Here is a 20,112-nt window from a genome sequence, read left to right as displayed (position 1 = left end):
GATATGTGTGTATTGGTTCCGCGATTTATGTATCCTAAAGACGTTGATTTGTAAATAGACTTGTTTTCACAGCAGACATTTTGACGTGTCATGGTATGAAAAGCACAGGTATGTTTAATAAGATTAATGATAGCTGCATTCCACTTAGGGAAGGCCCTACTTTTGTCCATGCTGGCTATCTAGAGTAGCTTATTGGGAGACATAATGGAAATGAGCCATCGTTGATGTTACCAGTTTCACCTGTGCTTTTCCTACTGTGACAAGTGAAAATGTCTGGTGTGAAAGAGGTCCATTGTTTATGAATGGTTTTATTTGGAGACACGAACGACACAGAACGATCTGCACATCCACTCCTTTGACATGTGAATGGCAAATGCTGAAACAAATCTGCCAATATCCAGTGTATGATTTCTGCATTGTTTTGGAGTGCAGGTCCCCATGTGCTTGTAATTTTCAGTTACTAGATAGGGCCAATGCTATGTTCCCTGACCGGGAATCGAACCCGAGCCGCGGCGGTGAGAGCGCCGAATCCTAACCACTAGACCATCAGGGACTTGTCAATGGGCTTTTGAGCCCAGTTTTTCACGATGTATATGTGTCTATAGATTCCGTGATTTATGTATCCTAAAGACATTGATTTGTAAATAGACTTCTTTTCACAGCAGACATTTTGACGTGTCATAGTATGAAAAGCACAGGTATATTTAATAAGATTAATGATAGCGGCATTCCACTTAGGGAAGACCCTAGTTTTGTCCATGCTAGCTATCTGGAGTAGCTTACTGGGCGACGTAAGGGAAATGAGCCATCGTTGATGTTACCAGTTTCACCTGTGCTTTTCCTACTGTGACAAGTGAAAATGTCTGGGGTGAAAGAGGTCCATTGTTTATGAATGGTTTTATTTGGAGGCACGAACGACACAGAACGATATGCACATCCACTCCTTTGTGTTCTTTGAGATGTGAATGGTAAGTGCTGAAACAAATCTGCCAATATCCAGTGTATGATTTCGGAGTGCAGGTCCCCATGTGCTTGTAATTTTTAGTTACTAGATAGGGCCAAAGCTATGTTCCCTGACCGGGAATCGAACCCGGGCCGTGGCGGTGAGAGCGCCGAATCCTAACCACTAGACCATCAGGGACTTGTCAATGGGCTTTTGAGCCCAGTTTTTCCCGATGTATAATATGTGTCTAGGTTCCATGGTTTATGTATCCTAAAGATGTTGATTTGTAAATAGACTTGTTTTCACAGCAGACATTTTGACGTGTCATAGTATGAAAAACACAGGTATATTTAATAAGATTAATGATAGCTGCATTCCACTTAGGGAAGGCCCTACTTTTGTCCATGCTGGCTATCTGGAGTAGCTTACTGGGAGACATAATGGAAATGAGCCATCGTTGATGTTACCAGTTTCACCTGTGCTTTTTCTACTGTGACAAGTGACAATGACTGGTGTGAAAGAGGTCCATTGTTTATGAATGGTTTCATTTGGAGGCACGACCAACACAGAACGATCTGCGCATCCACTCCTTTGTGTTCTTTGACATGTGAATGGCAAGTGCTGAAACAAATCTGCCAATATCCAGTGTATGATTTTGGTGTGCAGGTCTCCATGTGCTTGTAATTTTTAGTCACTAGATAGGACCAAAGCTATGTTCCCTGACCGGGAATCGAACCCGGGCCGCGGTGGTGAGAGCGCCGAATCCTAACCACTAGACCATCAGGGACTTGTCAATGGGCTTTTGAGCCCAGTTATTCGTGATGTATGATATGAGTGTAGTCGTTCCGCGATTTATGTATCCTAAAGACATTGATTTGTAAATAGACTTGTTTTCACAGCAGACATTTTGACGTGTCATAGTATGAAAAGCACAGGTATATTTAATAAGATTAATGATAGCTGCATTCCACTTAGGGAAGGCCCTACTTTTGTCCATGCTGGCTATCTGGAGTAGCTTACTGGGAGACATAATGGAAATGAGCCATCGTTGATGTTACCAGTTTCACCTGTGCTTTTCCTACTGTGACAAGTGAAAGTGACTGGTGTGAAAGAGGCCATTGTTTATGAATGGTTTTATTTGGAGGCACGAACAACACAGAACGATCTGCACATCCACTCCTTTGACATGTGAATGGCAAGTGCTGAAACAAATCTGCCAATATCCAGTGTATGATTTCCGCATGATTTTGGAGTGCAGGTCCCCATGTGCTTGTACTTTTCCGTCACTAGATAGGGCCAAAGCTATGTTCCCTGACCGGGAATCGAACCCGGGCCGCGGCGGTGAGAGCACCGAATCCTAACCACTAGACCATCAGGGACTTGTCAATGGGCTTTTGAGCCCAGTTTTTCCCGATGTATATGTGTCTATTGGTTCCGCGATTTATGTATCCTAAAGACGTTGATTTGTAAATAGACTTGTTTTCACAGCAGACATTTTGACGTGTCATGGTATGAAAAGCACAGGTATGTTTAATAAGATTAATGATAGCTGCATTCCACTTAGGGAAGGCCCTACTTTTGTCCATGCTGGCTATCTGGATTAGCTTACTGGGAGACGTAATGGAAATGAGCCATCGTTGATGTTACCAGTTTCACCTGGGGTCCGTTTCACAAAACAGGTTCAACAAACTCTGAGTCAAATCCTGAACTCTGAGTTGATCTACTCTGAGATAGGAAACTCTGAGTTTCCGGTTCCAGAACAGCTGATTTGAATCAGTTTAATCAACTCGGAGTAGTTTCACCTGGAGTTAAGCGCGTGCACCACAACTATAAAAAGCCAGCATCAATGGAGCCCCGATTCAATGAGTCACCATGGCAACGGGGACGGGGAGGGCTGCGTTTTTCACCCCACTAGAATTAGAAATCTTAATGCGCTCATACGGCGAGTTTGCACACGTTTTCAAAAAGAAGTGCAACACCGCTGCAGCTGCAAAAGAGAGGGAGACGGCGTGGGAGAATGCATAAGTTTAAATGTAGTCCTTTGCAATCACAATAATATTACAGGGGAAAACTGCTTGAATGGTGGCCTATTAATTTATTTCATTTAAGTGCAATCCCGCGGGGGAGAAGCGCACTTGGCAGCAGTTTAGGGTGAAATATACAAACATTGTTCAAACAGGTAAGGCTCAGCATAATCTCATGGGGGTACCTCATTTTGATCATGTTTTACATTGTAAAGTAAATATTAAGTGGCTGTTTGACTGTGCAATTGTTTTATCCCCAACATAATGCTGTTTTCACACACATAAATGTCTTCTCATCTATATCATGTTCTGTTAAATAATTAAGCCTATTTAAACTAACACAGACTTCTACTCAGCCAACAGAAAGAAGGCAGATGCCCATAAAACGAGCACACTTTTCTGACCGCCCCGCATAAAGTTGCCTTACTCAAGTGCTCAGCATCTCCGACATTGTACAAAAAACTTCCATTTGCAAAGAAACACAGCGCATTTTTATACAGTCTATGAGCGCAACACACAATATCTGCTGGGATGTGAGAGCATGACTACGATTGGTAATGTTGCAAATGTAAGGACGGATTAGGTTGTGTATGTAGATGATGGACTGTGACTTGAAACAGTATCGCTCAAAAAGATAATTGTGTGGAAATGCTAAAACATCTATGCGCGGTCTGATAACCATCTCCTGACGAATATTTAATTCTCTGCGCAGTCTTCATCCACGGGATCGTTATCAAAAGGACATGCCATGTTAGTGAAAAAAGTCGCCACCTACTGTGCCTAATGGACTTCTAATACTGACTCTGATTTTTTTAAATGATTTTTTTTAATGACAGACGGCAGAACTAGGCTATGCCAAAACTCGCCTGCTGACTGAATGAATGAGGAAATCAAATGGAGTGTGTGGCTCTGAAAGAGGGCGGAGACAGAGAGAAACTCGAGGTTCATTGAGAAAAACCTGGTCCCGACCAGGTTAGGTTCACAGAGTCTGTTACTACGGTAACTGACCGAGAGCTTAAGTTACCTCTCTCTCTGAAACAAGCTAGAGTTACCCCTCTTTCTCTGGTTTGAGTTACCGCCCTTTTTGAAACAGAAAACTCAGTTTCCCTCATTTCAGGGTTAACAGACTCTGAGTTTTCACTAAACCTGCTTTGTGAAACGGACCCCTGTGCTTTTCCTACTGTGACAAGTGAAAATGTCTGGTGTGAAAGAGGTCCATTGTTTATGAATGGTTTTATTTGGAGGCACGAACGACACAGAACGATCTGCACATCCACTCCTTTGTGTTCTTTGATATGTTAATGGAAAGTGCTGAAACAAATCTGCCAATATCCAGTGTATGATTTCTGCATTATTTTGGAGTGAAGGTCCCCATGTGCTTGTAATTTTTAGTTACTAGATAGGGCCAAAGCTATGTTCCCTGACCGGGAATCAAACCCGGGCCGCGGCGGTGAGAGCGCCGAATCCTAACCACTAGACCATCAAGGACTTGTCAATGGGCTTTTGAGCGCAGTTTTTCCCGATGTATGATATGCGTCTGGGTTCCGTGGTTTATGTATCCTAAAGATGTTGATTTGTAAATAGATTTGTTTTCACAGCAGACATTTTGACGTGTCAAAGTATGAAAAGCACAGGTATATTTAATAAGATTAATGATAGCTGCATTCCACTTAGGGAAGGCCCTAGTTTTGTCCATGCTGGCTATCTGGAGTAGCTTAGCTTGGAGGCACGAACGACACAGAACGATCTGTACATCCACTCCTTTGTGTTCTTTGATATGTATCTGAAACTGATTACTGAAACCTAATAACTGCATTTGTTCTTTTTCAAACGAAAGCACATAAAAAGGGATAAATGATAATAAGGCAATAATTTGAATGAAATAAAATATTTATATAAATATTTTATTTCATTCAAATTATTGAATGAAATAAAATAATCTGAAAGAAATAAAATATTTATATAAATACCGATCAGACCCTTCTAGGCTGAAGCTAAAGTTAATATACCAACCTGTTTTACATAGCATATTCTTCTGGGCATGCCTGTCATTACTAGTTTTAGGCTATACAAAAACAAAACAGAAACCCAAACAACGTACTATATTTTTCACACACAACAATCACCTGCTTCTGTTTTATGTGTGTTTACAAAAAAATAAAGACAAAATTGACACAAAAAAAGTTCCAAACATTTCATGCAAAATATTGATCATACCTCAGAGTTTTTCAATCTGCATGGGATTTTCACATTATTAACTCCTTGTCACATCCATTCCACAAGTTGTACAGCATGTTGAACAACTGGTAGCATGGGACTTTTTATGTTTAGTAAGACAGATCATCACTAGGTGGTGTGTTGTGCATTGTATTGCCAGAATTTTGTTGAACAAGCTTTTGTAGGTATTATTGTCCTTCACCTCTTAGAGGCAGCTAATGTCTTGCCTGAAGACTAAGCAGTTACATTATACTTGTCATGTGTACTTCGACCACGAGCTATTTCTCCATTATAGGGAGACCAGAGCAGGTAAAATCTTAAATCATGTTAAAGGTGTTTGACACAAAGGCATATGAAGTGAGCCATAAGAAAGGTAGGGGTAGTAATCTCCCCCTCGCCTTGCCATAGAGACTTGAATAAATCAAAGAAACTACCTGTTGTCATTTCAAAAGATCAATGACACAGCTAGAGCAGTGACCTTACTTCGAAATGTTAAACAGAACTAATGATGTGAGTCCTCACCTCACTGACCACACCATATATATTTTATGTTATTAAAATCATTCAGCTATGTGGTCTACTTTAACATCGTGTCTCAAATGGCTGTTGATGTTATGGCCATATTTCTTAATCTAGTGAGAAACGCGTTGCTCCCTCTCACAGCAGTCCTGAAAGAGGGGGGACAGGGCCAGTCAGGAATGTGGGGGTCGAATTTGTGCTGCATGCTCCTGTTTTGTTAGAACTGACATATGGACAACTGGGCCAGTGGCGCAATGGATAACGCGTCTGACTACGGATCAGAAGATTCTAGGTTCGACTCCTGGCTGGCTCGAGTAACATTTTTCCACAGTTATGGAGAGAGTTGTGCTGCTACAGACAAGAACATTGTGAGCAAATGTGACAAAAAATGTAAAATATTGCTCATTATATGCACCTATAATAGCAGCTCAGAATCTAATATTCTAACCAGCAAACATGTTCTATTTAATTTTAAGTTATTACATCTGTTAAAATTCAACCCTTTTAATTCAAACAATATTTATGTCAGACTTGTGTCTTACAGCATTACAAACTAGGAAGCCTCCACTGAAGGACATAGTATAGTGACTGTGTGCTCCATTCGTTTTGTGAAGTTGGAATTTCCAAGTTCCCAGTCAAAGTTTCAACTCAAACACCCCTTTAAGTCCAATATCCAACTCGGAAAGTCGAGGGAATCTGACCAACTGCGACCGCAAAATCCGTAATGGCTGCTCCGCACATCACCAGTAGTGAAAGCAGTATTACACCGTTTATTAGCACTTCTGTCTTGATTGTGTCATACACATAGTCCTGTCCACTTTCTATCTGTGGACATGTTGCTACAGTGTTTGTATGCATACAATACAGCATAATGCGTTGTTATAAACAGGTATCACTAACAACAGCTCACCTGGCTTGAATCAGTGTTAATAACAATACTATGGCTTTCTGACTTGTATCAGAACATGATCAGCAAGGCTACGCTAAAGTAACTGCTATTGTTACAGTTTGGTCCTGTCTTGGCCACTTTAAGAGTAACAGAGTAACATTAGCCTAAAGCTGTGTCACTATTCATTATTAATTTTATTCTGTTTGATTCTGTTTTAGTTTTAGTTCATAGATTTGTTAAAACTGGACCTTTCAGCAGCACTTAAAGAGTAACTCTGTTGCACAAATGTCAGTGGGTCTTTCACTTACATTCAATAATTCAAGTAATTGTCTCAGTCAGTCCTGGGGACACCATTGAAACAGGAAAACCATAACATGTTAATGTCATTTGAATTTAAGGGCCAGTGAGGTTCCTGTATATTGAATGTTACATTCATCTTTAGTCAAACCAAAGGATGCATAACAATCAAATCTTTACATTTTCAGAAATGTCCTGAAGGTTTGACAGATGGGTCGTAGTGGGCTCTAATAGCCACATCACTTTTTGTTCTCAGAGATAGCTCGATATAAACCTCTCCTTCCTGAAATGAACTGTATTAAAGCACCACTTGGCTCACCCAAACTACCGTCACATTATCAATCAATGTCAAGGCTAATGAACTCTCTAAATGATGACTTTGGTAAAGGAAACTGTTTGGCAATGGGCTAGTGGTGCAATGGATACCGCATCTGACTTTGAATCAAGATTCCAGGTTTGACTCCTGACTACCTTGAGTTGCATTACATCTTTCTCATTTGTGGACAGACTGGTGCTGCAGTGACCACAGTAGACTCGAGCAATCAAACAGTCCTCTGAGTTAAACCTAAGAAAGCTTACACTCTAAATTCGGATAGAAAAAATAGCCATAGGACCAGCTTGCCTTGTCTCGAAAGAAGCATTTTATAAAACATAAAAAATTGAGTTGTCTATCAATGGTATATCACTTTTTTTATCCTCAGACAATACCACCCACCCCTACTTGTAGTTAATCTGTGTATGAAAGCTCCAATAATCACACTCAAATCTTCACATTTTGTGCACTGTTGTCAGAAATGTTCAAGTCCTGTTAATGCAAAATTTTCTACAATCCTGTGTCTAACACTGAATTGATGTGTTGTGCTGTGCTGTTTTTGTAGGTATGCTGAGCTGCAGACATACACAGAGCTGGACTTCCACCCCATAGAGGATGGACACTGTGACCTTGTCATTGAAAAGCCCACTGTTTTCATGAAACTAGACGCTGGTAGGTGACAAAGATTTACATGACTCAATTCAAAGCCTGGAACCTAGACAGGAAGCTAAAAGCTTTACTCTTATTATACCTTTATACTAAAAAAAGTACCAATGCTGTTATGTGCAATATGTAATATCAAGTATTCCACCAAAACTCACACTTTATTTAAAAACCTTGTTGGAATGTTACAGTAATGGATTGAGAGCTTGATCCAGAGGATTATTCTTCTTTTAGTTACCAGGGGTGAAATAGACTCATGTTCACAAAAAATAATATTGGTGTGTTTTTCCAACAGGTGTGAACATGTACCACCATTTCTGTGACTTTGTCAACCTCTACATCTCCCAGCACATCAACAACTCCTTCAGTTTAGATGTCAACATCGTCATGTGGGACACAGTGGGTATCTGATTTATCCCACAATTTAAAATTTTTAAACTGGCAGAAAATATACCACTACAAGAATGCACTGCGCCAATAAAAGCTCCTGCTGGTGGGTGACGGTGAGCTTGGCCATTTTTTCCACAGGAAACAATATGGCGACCAGCTGGTAACAAATTATCTCAAATTACAGTCTAACAGTTAGCTAAAACATGCTTCTAAAAACATTTGTGGTGAAAATAGGCAACACAGTAACAGAGTCTTGGTTCATATCAGCACTGCGTAGTTGTATGGTTTGATCTCAGTTTTTCAGCCTTCGTTTTTACAATACAGGAAGCAGTACTGTGCCCACTTCCTGTTCACAAATTCTTGTATTACAGCCAAACAGTGCACTCGTTTTACAGTTTTCGAATCCTATAACTCAGCGAGAAATCAGAACAGCAGTTTGTCTTCAATGTACCGCACTCACAGTTTTTGTTTAACGTGTCAGTGGCATACGTGCCTGATGAAGACAGCAGTGGGAAACACCAGGTGAAAAACAGAGTGCTTCACAGACAGCCTTATCTGGCCCATTGTTCCCTCAACTGTGCATAGTCAGAGGGAGAGAGGAGAAGGGAAAGAAAGAAAACTGACAGGAAGAAGGAAAGCAGTGACCTTTCAGCACAAACTGCACACTGCAATCCAAACAGTGGCAGGCTGTCAGATAGTAGTGTGATAACAGATTTTTTATGAAACCACAGTTTCAGAAAAATACAACCAGCAGAGTTTGAGAAGCAGATGACCGATTCTGGCACTGCCAAAGGCCGTAGTTGATTCTTATTTTATTGGTTTGTTTTCCTTTTCAGATGTATCATTAATTTGATTAACATTTGTTCCCCTCTTTTTATGTCTTTTCCCAGAGTTTTTATGGTTATGGAGATCTGTTCGATGATACATGGAGGGCCTTCTCAGAGTATAACATCATCCACCTTAAGACCTATGACTCAAAAAGAGTGGGTATAATGCCCCCCCTGGGTCACTATCACCACACTATCACCACACAGTTTTTAATTCTTCACAGTGACATATACACAAACTCATTTCTGTGCTGTATGCTTTCTTCATTGATCTATTCACTCTTGTCCGCAGGTTTGTTTCAAAGATGCCTTCTTCTCCCTCCTCCCGAGAATGAGATACGGCCTCTTTTACAACACGCCTCTTGTAAGTTACCCCTTGTATCAATATACATATGTCTGTGTGTAGAGCCACTAACTAGATGTACTTAATGTATGTACAACAAATTGCAGTGCCTTATACATGATCATTAAGTGAATTAAATGCTGTTTTGCTTGTATCTTCATTTCTATTTCTATCTCACATTTCATGACGTGTATTTTTCATCATTTCTTGCCATTTCCTCCCCACATGCACAGTGATATCTGGTTTAGTCATAAACATGCAGTTCAGGTCAACTATTTATGTGATGTATTCAAAAGCTCAGCAAGTGCTTATGTTATTTAAATGATAATTCCAAGGAGATAACTATAAAGATAATATCATGTAAATATGTGTTGTCCTGTGGTTCCAGCCTTGAGGTGTGAAATATTGATAGGTCAGCCTCAAGCTGATGCTTTTGATTACCCCTGCAGCACATGTCATGTTTATATTCATGTGCTCACATTTACAGCTGCGGTGCAGCAGTGTATGTGTGAGATTCTTAGATTTGAGAAATGCATAGGCTCATATGATATTCATTCCAGGGAGATTAGAAATATGTTTACAATTGTCAGATTCCTCAGTGTGTTACATATTTTTCATCTCAGCCCAGAGCAGTGCAATAGTGTGACCAGATTCAATTTGCCTTCAATTCATTTCAAATCACAGAGTAGATTTTCTAAAAATACATATTGGTTATCTCTTTGCATGACTATATACAACCAAAATAATCATTTTAATACAGTATTTTGTATTGAAAAGATGAAAAATAATTTGCACAGGTGAGTGAAATTGACTCTTCCTGTGATGTGTTGATGGCAGATCTCAGACTGCCACAGTGAAGGAATGTTTAGGGCGTTCTCCCAGCATGTCCTCCATCGACTGAACATCCTGCAGGATGGACCAAAGGTAGGAAGAATGTCTTTTATGAAACACATCTGTTGCTTTTATATTATAATCTTGTTTATATGCACAGGATGGACACAGTTTCATGAACACCTTTATGATCCAATACAATTCAACAGAGTAATAATGGTAGTGACAGATACTGTCTTCATTGTCAATTTCCTGCAGGTGATGATTCATCTCAGTGGTTGTCTTTCAGGTTGCACTTTGTTTTGCTGTTGAGTATCTGTGTCAGTGTTTGTAGCCGTTTTCTGGTAGTTGGTGTATGTTTTCATGGCAGTCTCAAATCAATCAAGACTGTGGTACACAGACAGATATTGAAACAAACTGGCAATCATTATTACAACTGTCAAGCAGCTTTGACAGACTGCAACACAGACATAAAGGGAGCTTTCCCTGACCGGGAATCAAACCCTAGCCGCGGCAGTGAGAGCGCCGCATCCTAACCACTAGACCACCAGGGAGCTTGTCCACTGGAAAACTACAACAACATATGAAGTCCCAGTTGCTGTCATAGGAATGCCGCCTAGATCCTCTAAATAGAAAACCGTAGCAACAGTAGACAAACACACATCTCTGCCCATCGTCAGCCTTTATCCTGGTTTAGTTAATTTTTTATTAATTTAGTCATCAAAACAGTACTAACCAACAGCAAGGCTAACAGCACTGTAATAAAAGGAAAAGGACAAAACCAGCAATTCATTCAGTCTGATCTGAGTATTTTGAATTTGACTGTCATAGACTGAAAACCTCTTCAATGTGTCTCCCTGCCCTCTGCCTCTTCAATGCTGGTTCTAGCACTAGTCTGAACGGGAGTAATGCATGAATAGATTAATGAAGGTCTAAAGACGCTGATGTTAGTCAGTCTCCTCACTGAAAGCCATATATGATATATGTGCCGACAGTAGCTGGTCAGATTGCCATTGAAATTTGTATGTATATATATATATATATATATATATATATATATATATATATATATATATATATATGGTTATCAGAAAATGATTCATTATTCATCAAAATCTGGTCCCTGAAAAAAGATGAAAACAAGACGAATGACTGATCCTTGTTTAATATATGCTGTGGATATCATGCTTAACAAAGAATAAATCCTAATTGTCTGTATGTCAGCTCTGTGGTGGGGTGGCGACCGGTCCAGGGTGTACCCCACCTCTCGTGAGCTGATGAAAACAGACTGTTGGTTGCCTCACATCGCCTGTGTTTCGGCCAAAAGGTTGCACATGAACACATTGCAAAGACTACAGCTGACAGCCAACCAGCATTTACGATCTGCACCTGTGTCAGAGGAAATAACTCTCCACACCACTAGATAGTGGTAGGCTACATTCAACATTCATTGAGGGAAACAGGAAGACCATCTTGAGGCTAGTTAGCCAGTTAGCACATTAACAACACAGTCCAGTGTTGAAAGAACAAAGCATATTTACCATGCACCAGTGAACTATAACGCAAACCATCACAAAACGTTTCTGCTGAAGAGCTCAATGGCTCTTAAGAAAAATAATCTTGCCTTAACTAACAAGTTATGGTCTTACTCCTTCTTGACTTTAGCTGTTCACTTTCCTTACTTCGTTTTCTCTTCTCATGTGCTGAGCTGAACTGCCAATCAGAGTGATTTTATTTACTGATGGGCTCCGCCATCACTGTCTCTGTCAGTGTTGCAGATTCAGCATGCTGAATCATCCAAAAAAAAAGCAGACAAGGGGCAACGAGAGGCAACGGGGGGCAATCAGGGGCAACAATGTGGGACACACTGCACTGACTAGGATGACAGATGCTTACTGACGGCCCAACGTTGACAGATGGCTGACCGCCGGATTAGTGTTTCAGAACCCTAACAGATAATGTATAGGTGGATGGATGAATCTTAGTTGGCAAACACCAAATGTTCTCTTGTAAACCTGAAATATAAAAAATCTAATGGGCAGATTGAAATTAAATGTGCTATTTTGCATCCACGTGCACACACACACATCTTGAAAAGCTCCACACCGACAGTTGAAAAGAAAAGGTTGGTGATACCACATGCTGTGGAGGAAATACAGGGCTGTCCACTTGGTTTCTTAGTCAACAGTGAGCATTCGTGTTTATAGGAGTGGCGGTGTATGGGGGGAAGAGTATATGATCGGTCATGATTGATGCCAGCACATAACAAACCTACTGAGCATATATTATGATAGATTTATCCTTGTTTCTCCATGCTCTCAAGAGTGACACATGCTATCCTCTGCTGAGAGTAATTCGTTCTGCAGTGACACCAAGCACAACATACAAAAAGGTGGCTTCTCAAATTGCACGTAAAAATGCTGCATTCTTGAAATGACAGCCCAGTGTCATCCTTTTCAGACAGTTTGCCACATGGCAGAGGTATATTGTGCAACAGGTTTTGAACTCTGCACACTGTTTGAAAAATTCCCTGACAGATTTTCAGACCCAGGCTGCAGTGATGAACTGCCACAGAATGCTAAGCAAAAGGCCAGAAGCTTGTAAATTTGTTGATTTAGTGTCCTTTAAAATATACTCCCAAACCAACACGAGTGAAAGGAGCCACTGGCACACAACGATAACAGGACTTTGACAAACAAATCAAGGCTGTGATAGATTACCTATCTGAAGCTTCAAGTCTCTGCAAGTTGATTTGTCGAAAGCCTTCTGGTATGAGTGCAAACTACTGGCTGCCTGGAAGGGACGAAATCTTAGAATTGGAAAATTGTCTGCAGTAACATGAGGAGTGTACAGTTTCTGGTCAGTTAGGTTTAACATGTAAAACCATAAGCAGGATTCTTCTTGTGTTTATTAGTAATGATCACACTGCATCTACTTACGTTTTATGTTATTTCACAGAGAAGGAATGTCATGATAGTAACAGTTCCCTGGTGATCTAGCGTTAGTGGCTTTTCTTCAATAAAAATAAGTCTGCTGATACTGCAGGGGAGGACGAGTACAAGCCGAAACAGCTACAGTGAGATGTTAGATGAAGAGGGGCAGACAATAAGCTCTTACTGCACCTCCAACAGGTGAACTTCTTTTACCTGCCATGATGTGTGATGGAAAAACACTTGCAACAAAATAACAGGGGACTTTAGCCGTGCATCAGCCCGCTCCTTTTAAACGTCATCACTCAAGAAAAGCCGTTATCAGTTAAAGATACACTTTCTAGCGGGTAGCTCTGTTGTAATGGAGATGCAATTACCAGCCTCACTGGGCTGACATGCCAAGTCAAGCCAGGCCAAACCAATCCAGCACATGAATGTGGAAAAAAGGGTATTAGTAGTGCAAGTAGTGGTCTTGTGTCCACTTGGTTCATTTCAGCCAATCTTAACCCTGATCAACGACATGATATCACAGATTACCCATAACAAGCAGATCTTACTATTATCCTAATGAAAATTCAAACTGTAATTTCATTTAATCTGTGTGAGTCGATTAAAAATCATGATATAATAAAATGCAAAAGCCCAGTTTGCATTTTAACTTCCACATTAACACCCTGAAAAAATATTGGTGACTTCCTGGTTGTCTAATGGTTAAACTTTGACGGTCTTGCTGCTGTGGTAAGGGTTCGATTCCCAGTCATAGAGACTGCTATTGTTTGTATGAAACTGGATTTGAAACTGTGATAGCTGTTGTTCAGGTTTTGTTCAGGCTGCTTATGTAGCTAGTCTGTGGAAGATGCCAGTGTTTTTGGTACCCTGCATCTCACATTGTCTCAGTATCACTAAACATGTCATCGTGTTGTCTTCTGTGAGTCAAAATCTGAATACACTTTTCCTTCCTAGAATGCCTTCCAACACGTCAGTTATTGCAGTCGTTTTTTGTTTCCATTTATTCCTATTCAAACTTATCCACAAAGGGCACACTTATTTTTCTGTAGCATCAGTGATTAATTCTGCTCACATAAAATAACAACAGACAATAAGTTGCCTTGTCACATTGCCCTTAACAGTTCCACATACTGGGAATAATAGCACAGCTTTATGTAATGTAGAAGCACCAAAACCTGACCACTAGATCAGCAGAGACTGCTCAGGTTTGCTGATCTGATGTCCTTTACTGCCTGTAACTAAAATAGCATGAGTGGAAAGAGCAGCTGGCACAGAGTGATGACAGAACTTTGTCAAACAAGGCTCTGAGTTGTTTGCTGTGATAGATTACCCATCTCAAGCTACAAGTCTTTTGCGTCTTCATATCACTGCATTTGAAAATGGTCAGCAGTGGCGTTGTTTGTACTTCATGGTTGATAAACACAGACTCTACTTTTCCCATACCAATCAAATGTTCCCCAGTTTTAGCACACGGCTCCCTGGTGGTCTAGTGGTTAGAATTCCGCGCTCTTACTGATGTGGCCCAGGTTCGATTTCCAATCACAGAATACCAGGTTTGTCAGTATTCTGGTTTCCTGTCTGTGTATTGGTGTACACATCTGCTAAGAGTGTGACGTAAAAGGGTTTGATCTGTTTCCACAAGTGTCTTTGTTGAATATCCTTAATGTTTATGTTGCTCCTTCACTCTGCTTTGTACCTCTTACTCTGATTCCTACAATATTTCCTTTAGTGCCTTGCAGTTGACTGTGACATCTAACGTATAGAATGTAGGCTAACATGCACATTAGAGGGAAATGTTTAGGTGCAAGAAAGAGGACAGCTGTCATAGTTATGATTTTCTTTTACTGCTTGTGGGCATTTTATGCCTAATGTTAGAAAATGGCACATCGATAAGCCAATCTCTGCAAATTGTTGTATTAAAGCCATTTGTATTCCAGTCATTTATCCACTAAAGTTGTGCTTACGCTGTATTTATGTAATAAGAATGATTGATTCTGCTCAGACAACATAATCAATCATTTCTTTTGAGGCTTCAGTCAAACACTAACTGTAGCCATCTTGAGTTGTTAAGACTTTTTACAGCTTTGTAGCTTCGTTCTATTTTGGAAATTTGTGTTTTTCAGAAACTGAGCAGTGTATATCTGTTCCCAGTGAAAATACTTTGGAAAAGAAATTGCTTGTTTCAGCTCCTGAAAAAAGGAAATACTTAATGTGATGTTCGGGGCTCTTAAGCCTAAGGGAAGCCATTTTGTTGTTTTATAATCACTTAATCCCTCCTCAACCATTTAGCTAGTTGAATGGTGTCTGCTTTCGACAAACAAAACATAATATCAAAGTGCTCTGGCCTCTATGCTGTAACTGCGTTTAATGGAGTGATGAATCTGTGTGTGTCATCATGTCAATATGTGGTCCTGGAGGCACCTGTTGTTGCAGGAACTGCCATAGAAGTGGTTTTGAATACTTTGTCAGGTGTTTATATATCTGTCTGTCTATGGACAGATTTTGTCCCTGCGACAGCATCTGAAACATGCAAGATGGAGTCACTGAACTTTACAGGTGTTAGGATGAGATCACAATGAAGTCCCAGTTTGAAAAAGGGTGCGGTCATAGCAACTGTGCTGGAAGTAGGAGGATAGGAAGTAGGGAAGTCACTTTGCTCATCAGACTTCATGGTAGGTGATGTCATTGCTATTTGAAACACACAGAAAGAGCTCCTCACTGATTGTAGCCTTCTAGTTTCTGAAAGAGTACATGCCTAAGCACTGTACATGCACACACATTTACACACCGTCACCTCCTTATTCATCCTACAACTGTAACTCCTCAGCCTTCCTCACAGGTGTTTTATGATCCAAGGTTTGAAAGTACTTGACTGTATCTTTATGGCCAGCAGAGCTCGTTAACTTCTACCTTCTTACGGAGCAGCTCATTGGGTATTCATGGCCTTCACTGGAAATATGCTAAGAGGCTTTTCAGCGAGACATGGGGCTGCTGGCGATAGCAGGCCTGCGACTGAATGAGAGGTCTTCTCGGGCCCCGACCCTCTCCCCAGCTCCTCCTTTCATCCCTAGATTAATGGCACAGGCAGAGACTCACACTGCTGCTCTCCTCTATTGTGTCCTATTCATCCACCTCTGCCGCCCCTCTCCTCCTATCTCCCCCCCGTCATAATTTGCTCTGGCCTGGTCTTGCTCAGAATGGCATCTTCAATACTTTTAAGAAACATTTTTATAAGTGGAGAATAAATGAGATCTGTGGTGAATACATATACATCCACTACTTTTAGTGAGTTGTTGTAGTTAAGCTGGTTTATTGTGTACAGCAGATTGCACAGGTTTAACAGGTTTTGCTTTAACGATAGTGAAGTTATGATGCTTATTATTTATTCCCATATGCTACAAATGTTGGTACTTTGGAAAGTTCTCTTTCAGAACACAAGGTGGCAGTAGATGAATATAGAAAATCTTAGTCCACACTCTAATGTGAGCACATCATAAAAGAGAAGCTCTGATTCCACTTTAAAAAATACTTAATAATTTGATTTTCGCTAATGTGTCCTCTGTGCTGCATAAAAGAGACATCTTAAGTTGAGGCTTTTTAGTTATTTTGAATGAGCATCATGTTTTCCCAGCCACCTATCTTTTCTGTCCTTGGCTGATTGATTATTGGGTGCATTGCTGTTTTCAGGAGGGGCGTGTTCGTGTCACCCTGCTGGCTCGCAGCACAGAATACAGAAGGATATTAAACCAAGTGGAGGTGAGTGCAGCAACACCCTCCCTCCTTTCTACTTTGTCTCGTACTTTTTCGCACTCTTTCTGTCCTGCTCTGCCACCTGTCCTCCTTTCGCTTTCCTCTCTCTTTCTCTTTCCCTCTTTGTCTCTTTCTCTTTCCTCGCTTTACACAGCTCTCTCATGCCCTCAGCCCCTCCTCTCACACATTGATTTACTGCCCACATCTGTTAAGTGCCTATTTAAAATCTTATTTGCTATAAACAGTACAAGTAAAAAAGGCTTGTGATTTATATGGTCACTGCCCATATTTGTTTGCTCTCTCATTGATCAAAGAACACGTCCCTCTGTTGTTGTTACAGCTGGTAAATGCCCTCAAGACTGTGCCTTTACTGGAGGTCAATGTGGTGGACTACAAATACAAGTGAGTTATAGAGCGCCGGCCGCGTTACTACACCAGTTATTCAGTGCTGCTTAGCATTGTTCAGCGATGTAACAGTGTTGTGCAGGAATAAATGAAGTGTTTAGCCTTTTAAATTGTATAACAGTGACAGTGTTTACACAATGAAGATGATTGATGTGTGACTCCCTGTCTGGCTTTCAGGGATGTTCCCTTCCTGATGCAGTTGAGGATCACCCACAACTCTGACATCTTTATAGGGATGCACGGGGCAGGTCTCACACACCTCCTCTTCCTCCCTGACTGGGCTGTCATCTTTGAGCTGTGAGTGACACTTTTTGTCTGCATCTATGTGTGTGTTTGTGTGTGTGAGTGAAAGACAGAAGAAGACAAAGAGGGAAGCATGGAGAGCGAAGGCTTTGGCAGCGTGCTGCGCCTAAAGTACCCCTCAGACACTCGGTGTATGACTGTGAAATACTGTCTAATTAACCAGGCATTCATCACACCTGGCTTCCCTGGGTAGAGGTGCTGATTGGAATGTGTGTGCGTGTGTGTGTGTGAATGAGCATGTGTGTATTTTGGTGAGTGACACAGAGCGAGAACCACAGTGTGCATGCAGTGAGAGGGAGAGAGAGAGAGGAGAGATGGAGCAAGAAAGAGTGAAAGTGAGGCAGACCGAGGAGAGCAAGAGATAAAGTGTCTGCATCTGTCCCTCCCAGATATAATTGTCAGGATGAGAGCTGCTATCGAGATTTGGCTCGGCTGCGGGGCATTCGATACGTGACTTGGCAGAAAATGGACAAAGTGCTCCCACAGGACAAGGTAGGGGAAACTCCCGTACCAGCCATTAGCTCCCCGGCACCTCAGCGGGGAGTTTTCTCAATTCATCTCACCTATCTCACATATACACACACTTACACCTTCACGCACATGTTTAATTACGTGCAATTATAGGCACAGCAGAACAAACATACATGCTTCATTTCTCACTTATGGTGTCTCATCTGTGTCGTCTAATTGTAAGGACACACTGACAATACAAGTGTGTACATGTTAATGCTTTTATGTTGTTTCTCCGTGCATTTATATCTCCATTTCTCTCTCACTTCTCTCAGGGTCACCATCCAACCCTTGGGGACCATCCAAAGTTTACCAACTACTCCTTTGATGTGGGGGAGTTCATGCGCCTTGTGCTGGAGGCAGCTGATTACGTCACACACCATCCCAAATGGCAGCGTCGCACCCTTCATGATGAACTCTAGAGTCTCTGTGAGTGTGGGACACCGCCGCTGCTGGAGAACTTTTCACATGTGATCAAAAGACCTCTTCACATTGGCAAAGTACTTTTTAGAAGTTACCTCATCCATCAGTGGTCTGGTTGAGTATTTGTCACCTCCTGTCTGCTGCTTTGATGATAGGTCCTGGATGAGTGAAAGCAATATGGCGGACAACTCGGAGTTGAATAGCTTCCACCGGCTCTATTAGTGTCAAATCAGTTAAAGGACAAGTTGTGTGCAGTCGAAGTATCTGGAGCGCGATAAGATGTGTCCTATGTTTCTTCATTACCTCTGCTGCATCTACTTCATTCCATGCCGACAAAGTTGCCTAATGAGCAGCTGTTACGGCGTCCCTTCACATGCGACATCTTGTCACATTTGATCAGTGTCACCTTGATGCGAGCCTCTTCAGAGCTGTTGACAATCACACCAGAGTTTCTGAGCACACCCAGCGTACACCTTTCTCATATGAAGTGCAGTATTCACATGCTGGATTCACGCCTGTATTTCTAGACTTGGACTGTTTTTGCAGTTAGTTTGACACGTGAATTGAGGTTAGACTCATCACACATTAATAGACAAAAGGTAGGTAAGACACTCCCACTGCCATGAGGGATTTTCTTTTATATCAGTATTTGCATTCATATCTGTACAAGCACAACGATACTTTTAAACACTTTAACTGTAAGTACTGTAAATGTGAAGTCAAATATTTGTCAGTACAGCTCAGCACTCCATTGTTTCATGTAATGTGGTGAAAATAATGTTGCATTTGTCAGCTAAAGATCAAAAATATATGCAAGACTTTTTAACATTTAACTAACTTAAATGTGTGTATGTCATGTTGGTCTGATGGACAGATGTCTGTTTTTATTATTAATTCCTTTGCATTTTACCAAAGGAAACACAATGTCATTATGGTCAAACAATGAGGGTGCTGCGGTTGTCTGTTACCTTTTGAATCCTGTTTATATTTTCCAGTAACTGCGTCTGAGTTGGATTCAGCATTTTCGTACTGTGTGATGTAATGCACCGGAGTTATCTGAGCGATCAGAAGATCATTTTCGTGTTTCTCGGCCTCTGCGTCAGCTTGATGTTTTATTTATCGATGAAACCACGCTGAACTCAGTCAGACCTTTTCGGTCAGGGCTTTTGCTCGACTTGTAGGCGATTTCATATTCAAAAGCTGTGTAATATTTTTGAAATAAATAATTCTAAAAAAAAATGCTGAAGCGTGTCTTCCTGTCTGTGCTGACCATATTAGGCATCAGAGATTTAATTCATCTTAATTTAATCAATCATCTTTTGAAGTCTGACCTTGGAGGGGAAAAACTGAAGCCTCTGTCGTGCCGGTTCTTGCTGACACCAGACAGCTCTTTGCTGTGGCTTTCATTATTTTAGTGAGTTCAGGTCTGAGGAGGGAGAGGGCTCTGAAGCAAAAGGGCACTAGTTCACTTTTTACTGTCACCATAATAAATCTGGATGACCTCAAAAACTACTAAGTTAACAGTG

The 20,112-nt window shown here is 41.0% G+C and overlaps 1 protein-coding gene and 5 non-coding genes across 6 annotated transcripts in view; 2 read left to right on the top strand and 4 right to left on the bottom strand.

Annotated features, from left to right (window-relative positions):
• The window catches only part of eogt (EGF domain-specific O-linked N-acetylglucosamine (GlcNAc) transferase), a 75,643-nt gene extending 55,824 nt beyond the window's left edge, over nucleotides 1-19,819 (top strand). The window contains exons 7-16 of the mRNA XM_033625822.2: nucleotides 7,768-7,874; nucleotides 8,161-8,264; nucleotides 9,146-9,238; nucleotides 9,375-9,446; nucleotides 10,263-10,349; nucleotides 16,883-16,951; nucleotides 17,286-17,347; nucleotides 17,528-17,647; nucleotides 18,043-18,145; nucleotides 18,439-19,819. Of these exons, the coding sequence (XP_033481713.1) occupies nucleotides 7,768-7,874; nucleotides 8,161-8,264; nucleotides 9,146-9,238; nucleotides 9,375-9,446; nucleotides 10,263-10,349; nucleotides 16,883-16,951; nucleotides 17,286-17,347; nucleotides 17,528-17,647; nucleotides 18,043-18,145; nucleotides 18,439-18,585 (964 nt within the window). The 3' untranslated portion in view covers nucleotides 18,586-19,819. The remainder of the gene's footprint in view (nucleotides 1-7,767; nucleotides 7,875-8,160; nucleotides 8,265-9,145; nucleotides 9,239-9,374; nucleotides 9,447-10,262; nucleotides 10,350-16,882; nucleotides 16,952-17,285; nucleotides 17,348-17,527; nucleotides 17,648-18,042; nucleotides 18,146-18,438) is intronic.
• trnae-cuc (transfer RNA glutamic acid (anticodon CUC)) lies at nucleotides 482-553 on the bottom strand. Its single transcript has one exon. It is a non-coding gene; the product is annotated as a tRNA-Glu (tRNA).
• trnae-cuc (transfer RNA glutamic acid (anticodon CUC)) lies at nucleotides 1,070-1,141 on the bottom strand. Its single transcript has one exon. It is a non-coding gene; the product is annotated as a tRNA-Glu (tRNA).
• trnae-cuc (transfer RNA glutamic acid (anticodon CUC)) lies at nucleotides 1,659-1,730 on the bottom strand. Its single transcript has one exon. It is a non-coding gene; the product is annotated as a tRNA-Glu (tRNA).
• Nucleotides 2,251-2,322, bottom strand: trnae-cuc (transfer RNA glutamic acid (anticodon CUC)). The gene has a single exon. It is a non-coding gene; the product is annotated as a tRNA-Glu (tRNA).
• trnar-acg (transfer RNA arginine (anticodon ACG)) lies at nucleotides 5,944-6,016 on the top strand. The gene has a single exon. It is a non-coding gene; the product is annotated as a tRNA-Arg (tRNA).
• Nucleotides 19,820-20,112: the final 293 nt, after the last annotated feature.

This window comes from Epinephelus lanceolatus, chromosome 1 (genome assembly GCF_041903045.1).
Source record: "Epinephelus lanceolatus isolate andai-2023 chromosome 1, ASM4190304v1, whole genome shotgun sequence".
NCBI lineage: Eukaryota > Metazoa > Chordata > Actinopteri > Perciformes > Serranidae > Epinephelus > Epinephelus lanceolatus.
This window is presented reverse-complemented; position numbering and strand designations above follow the sequence as displayed.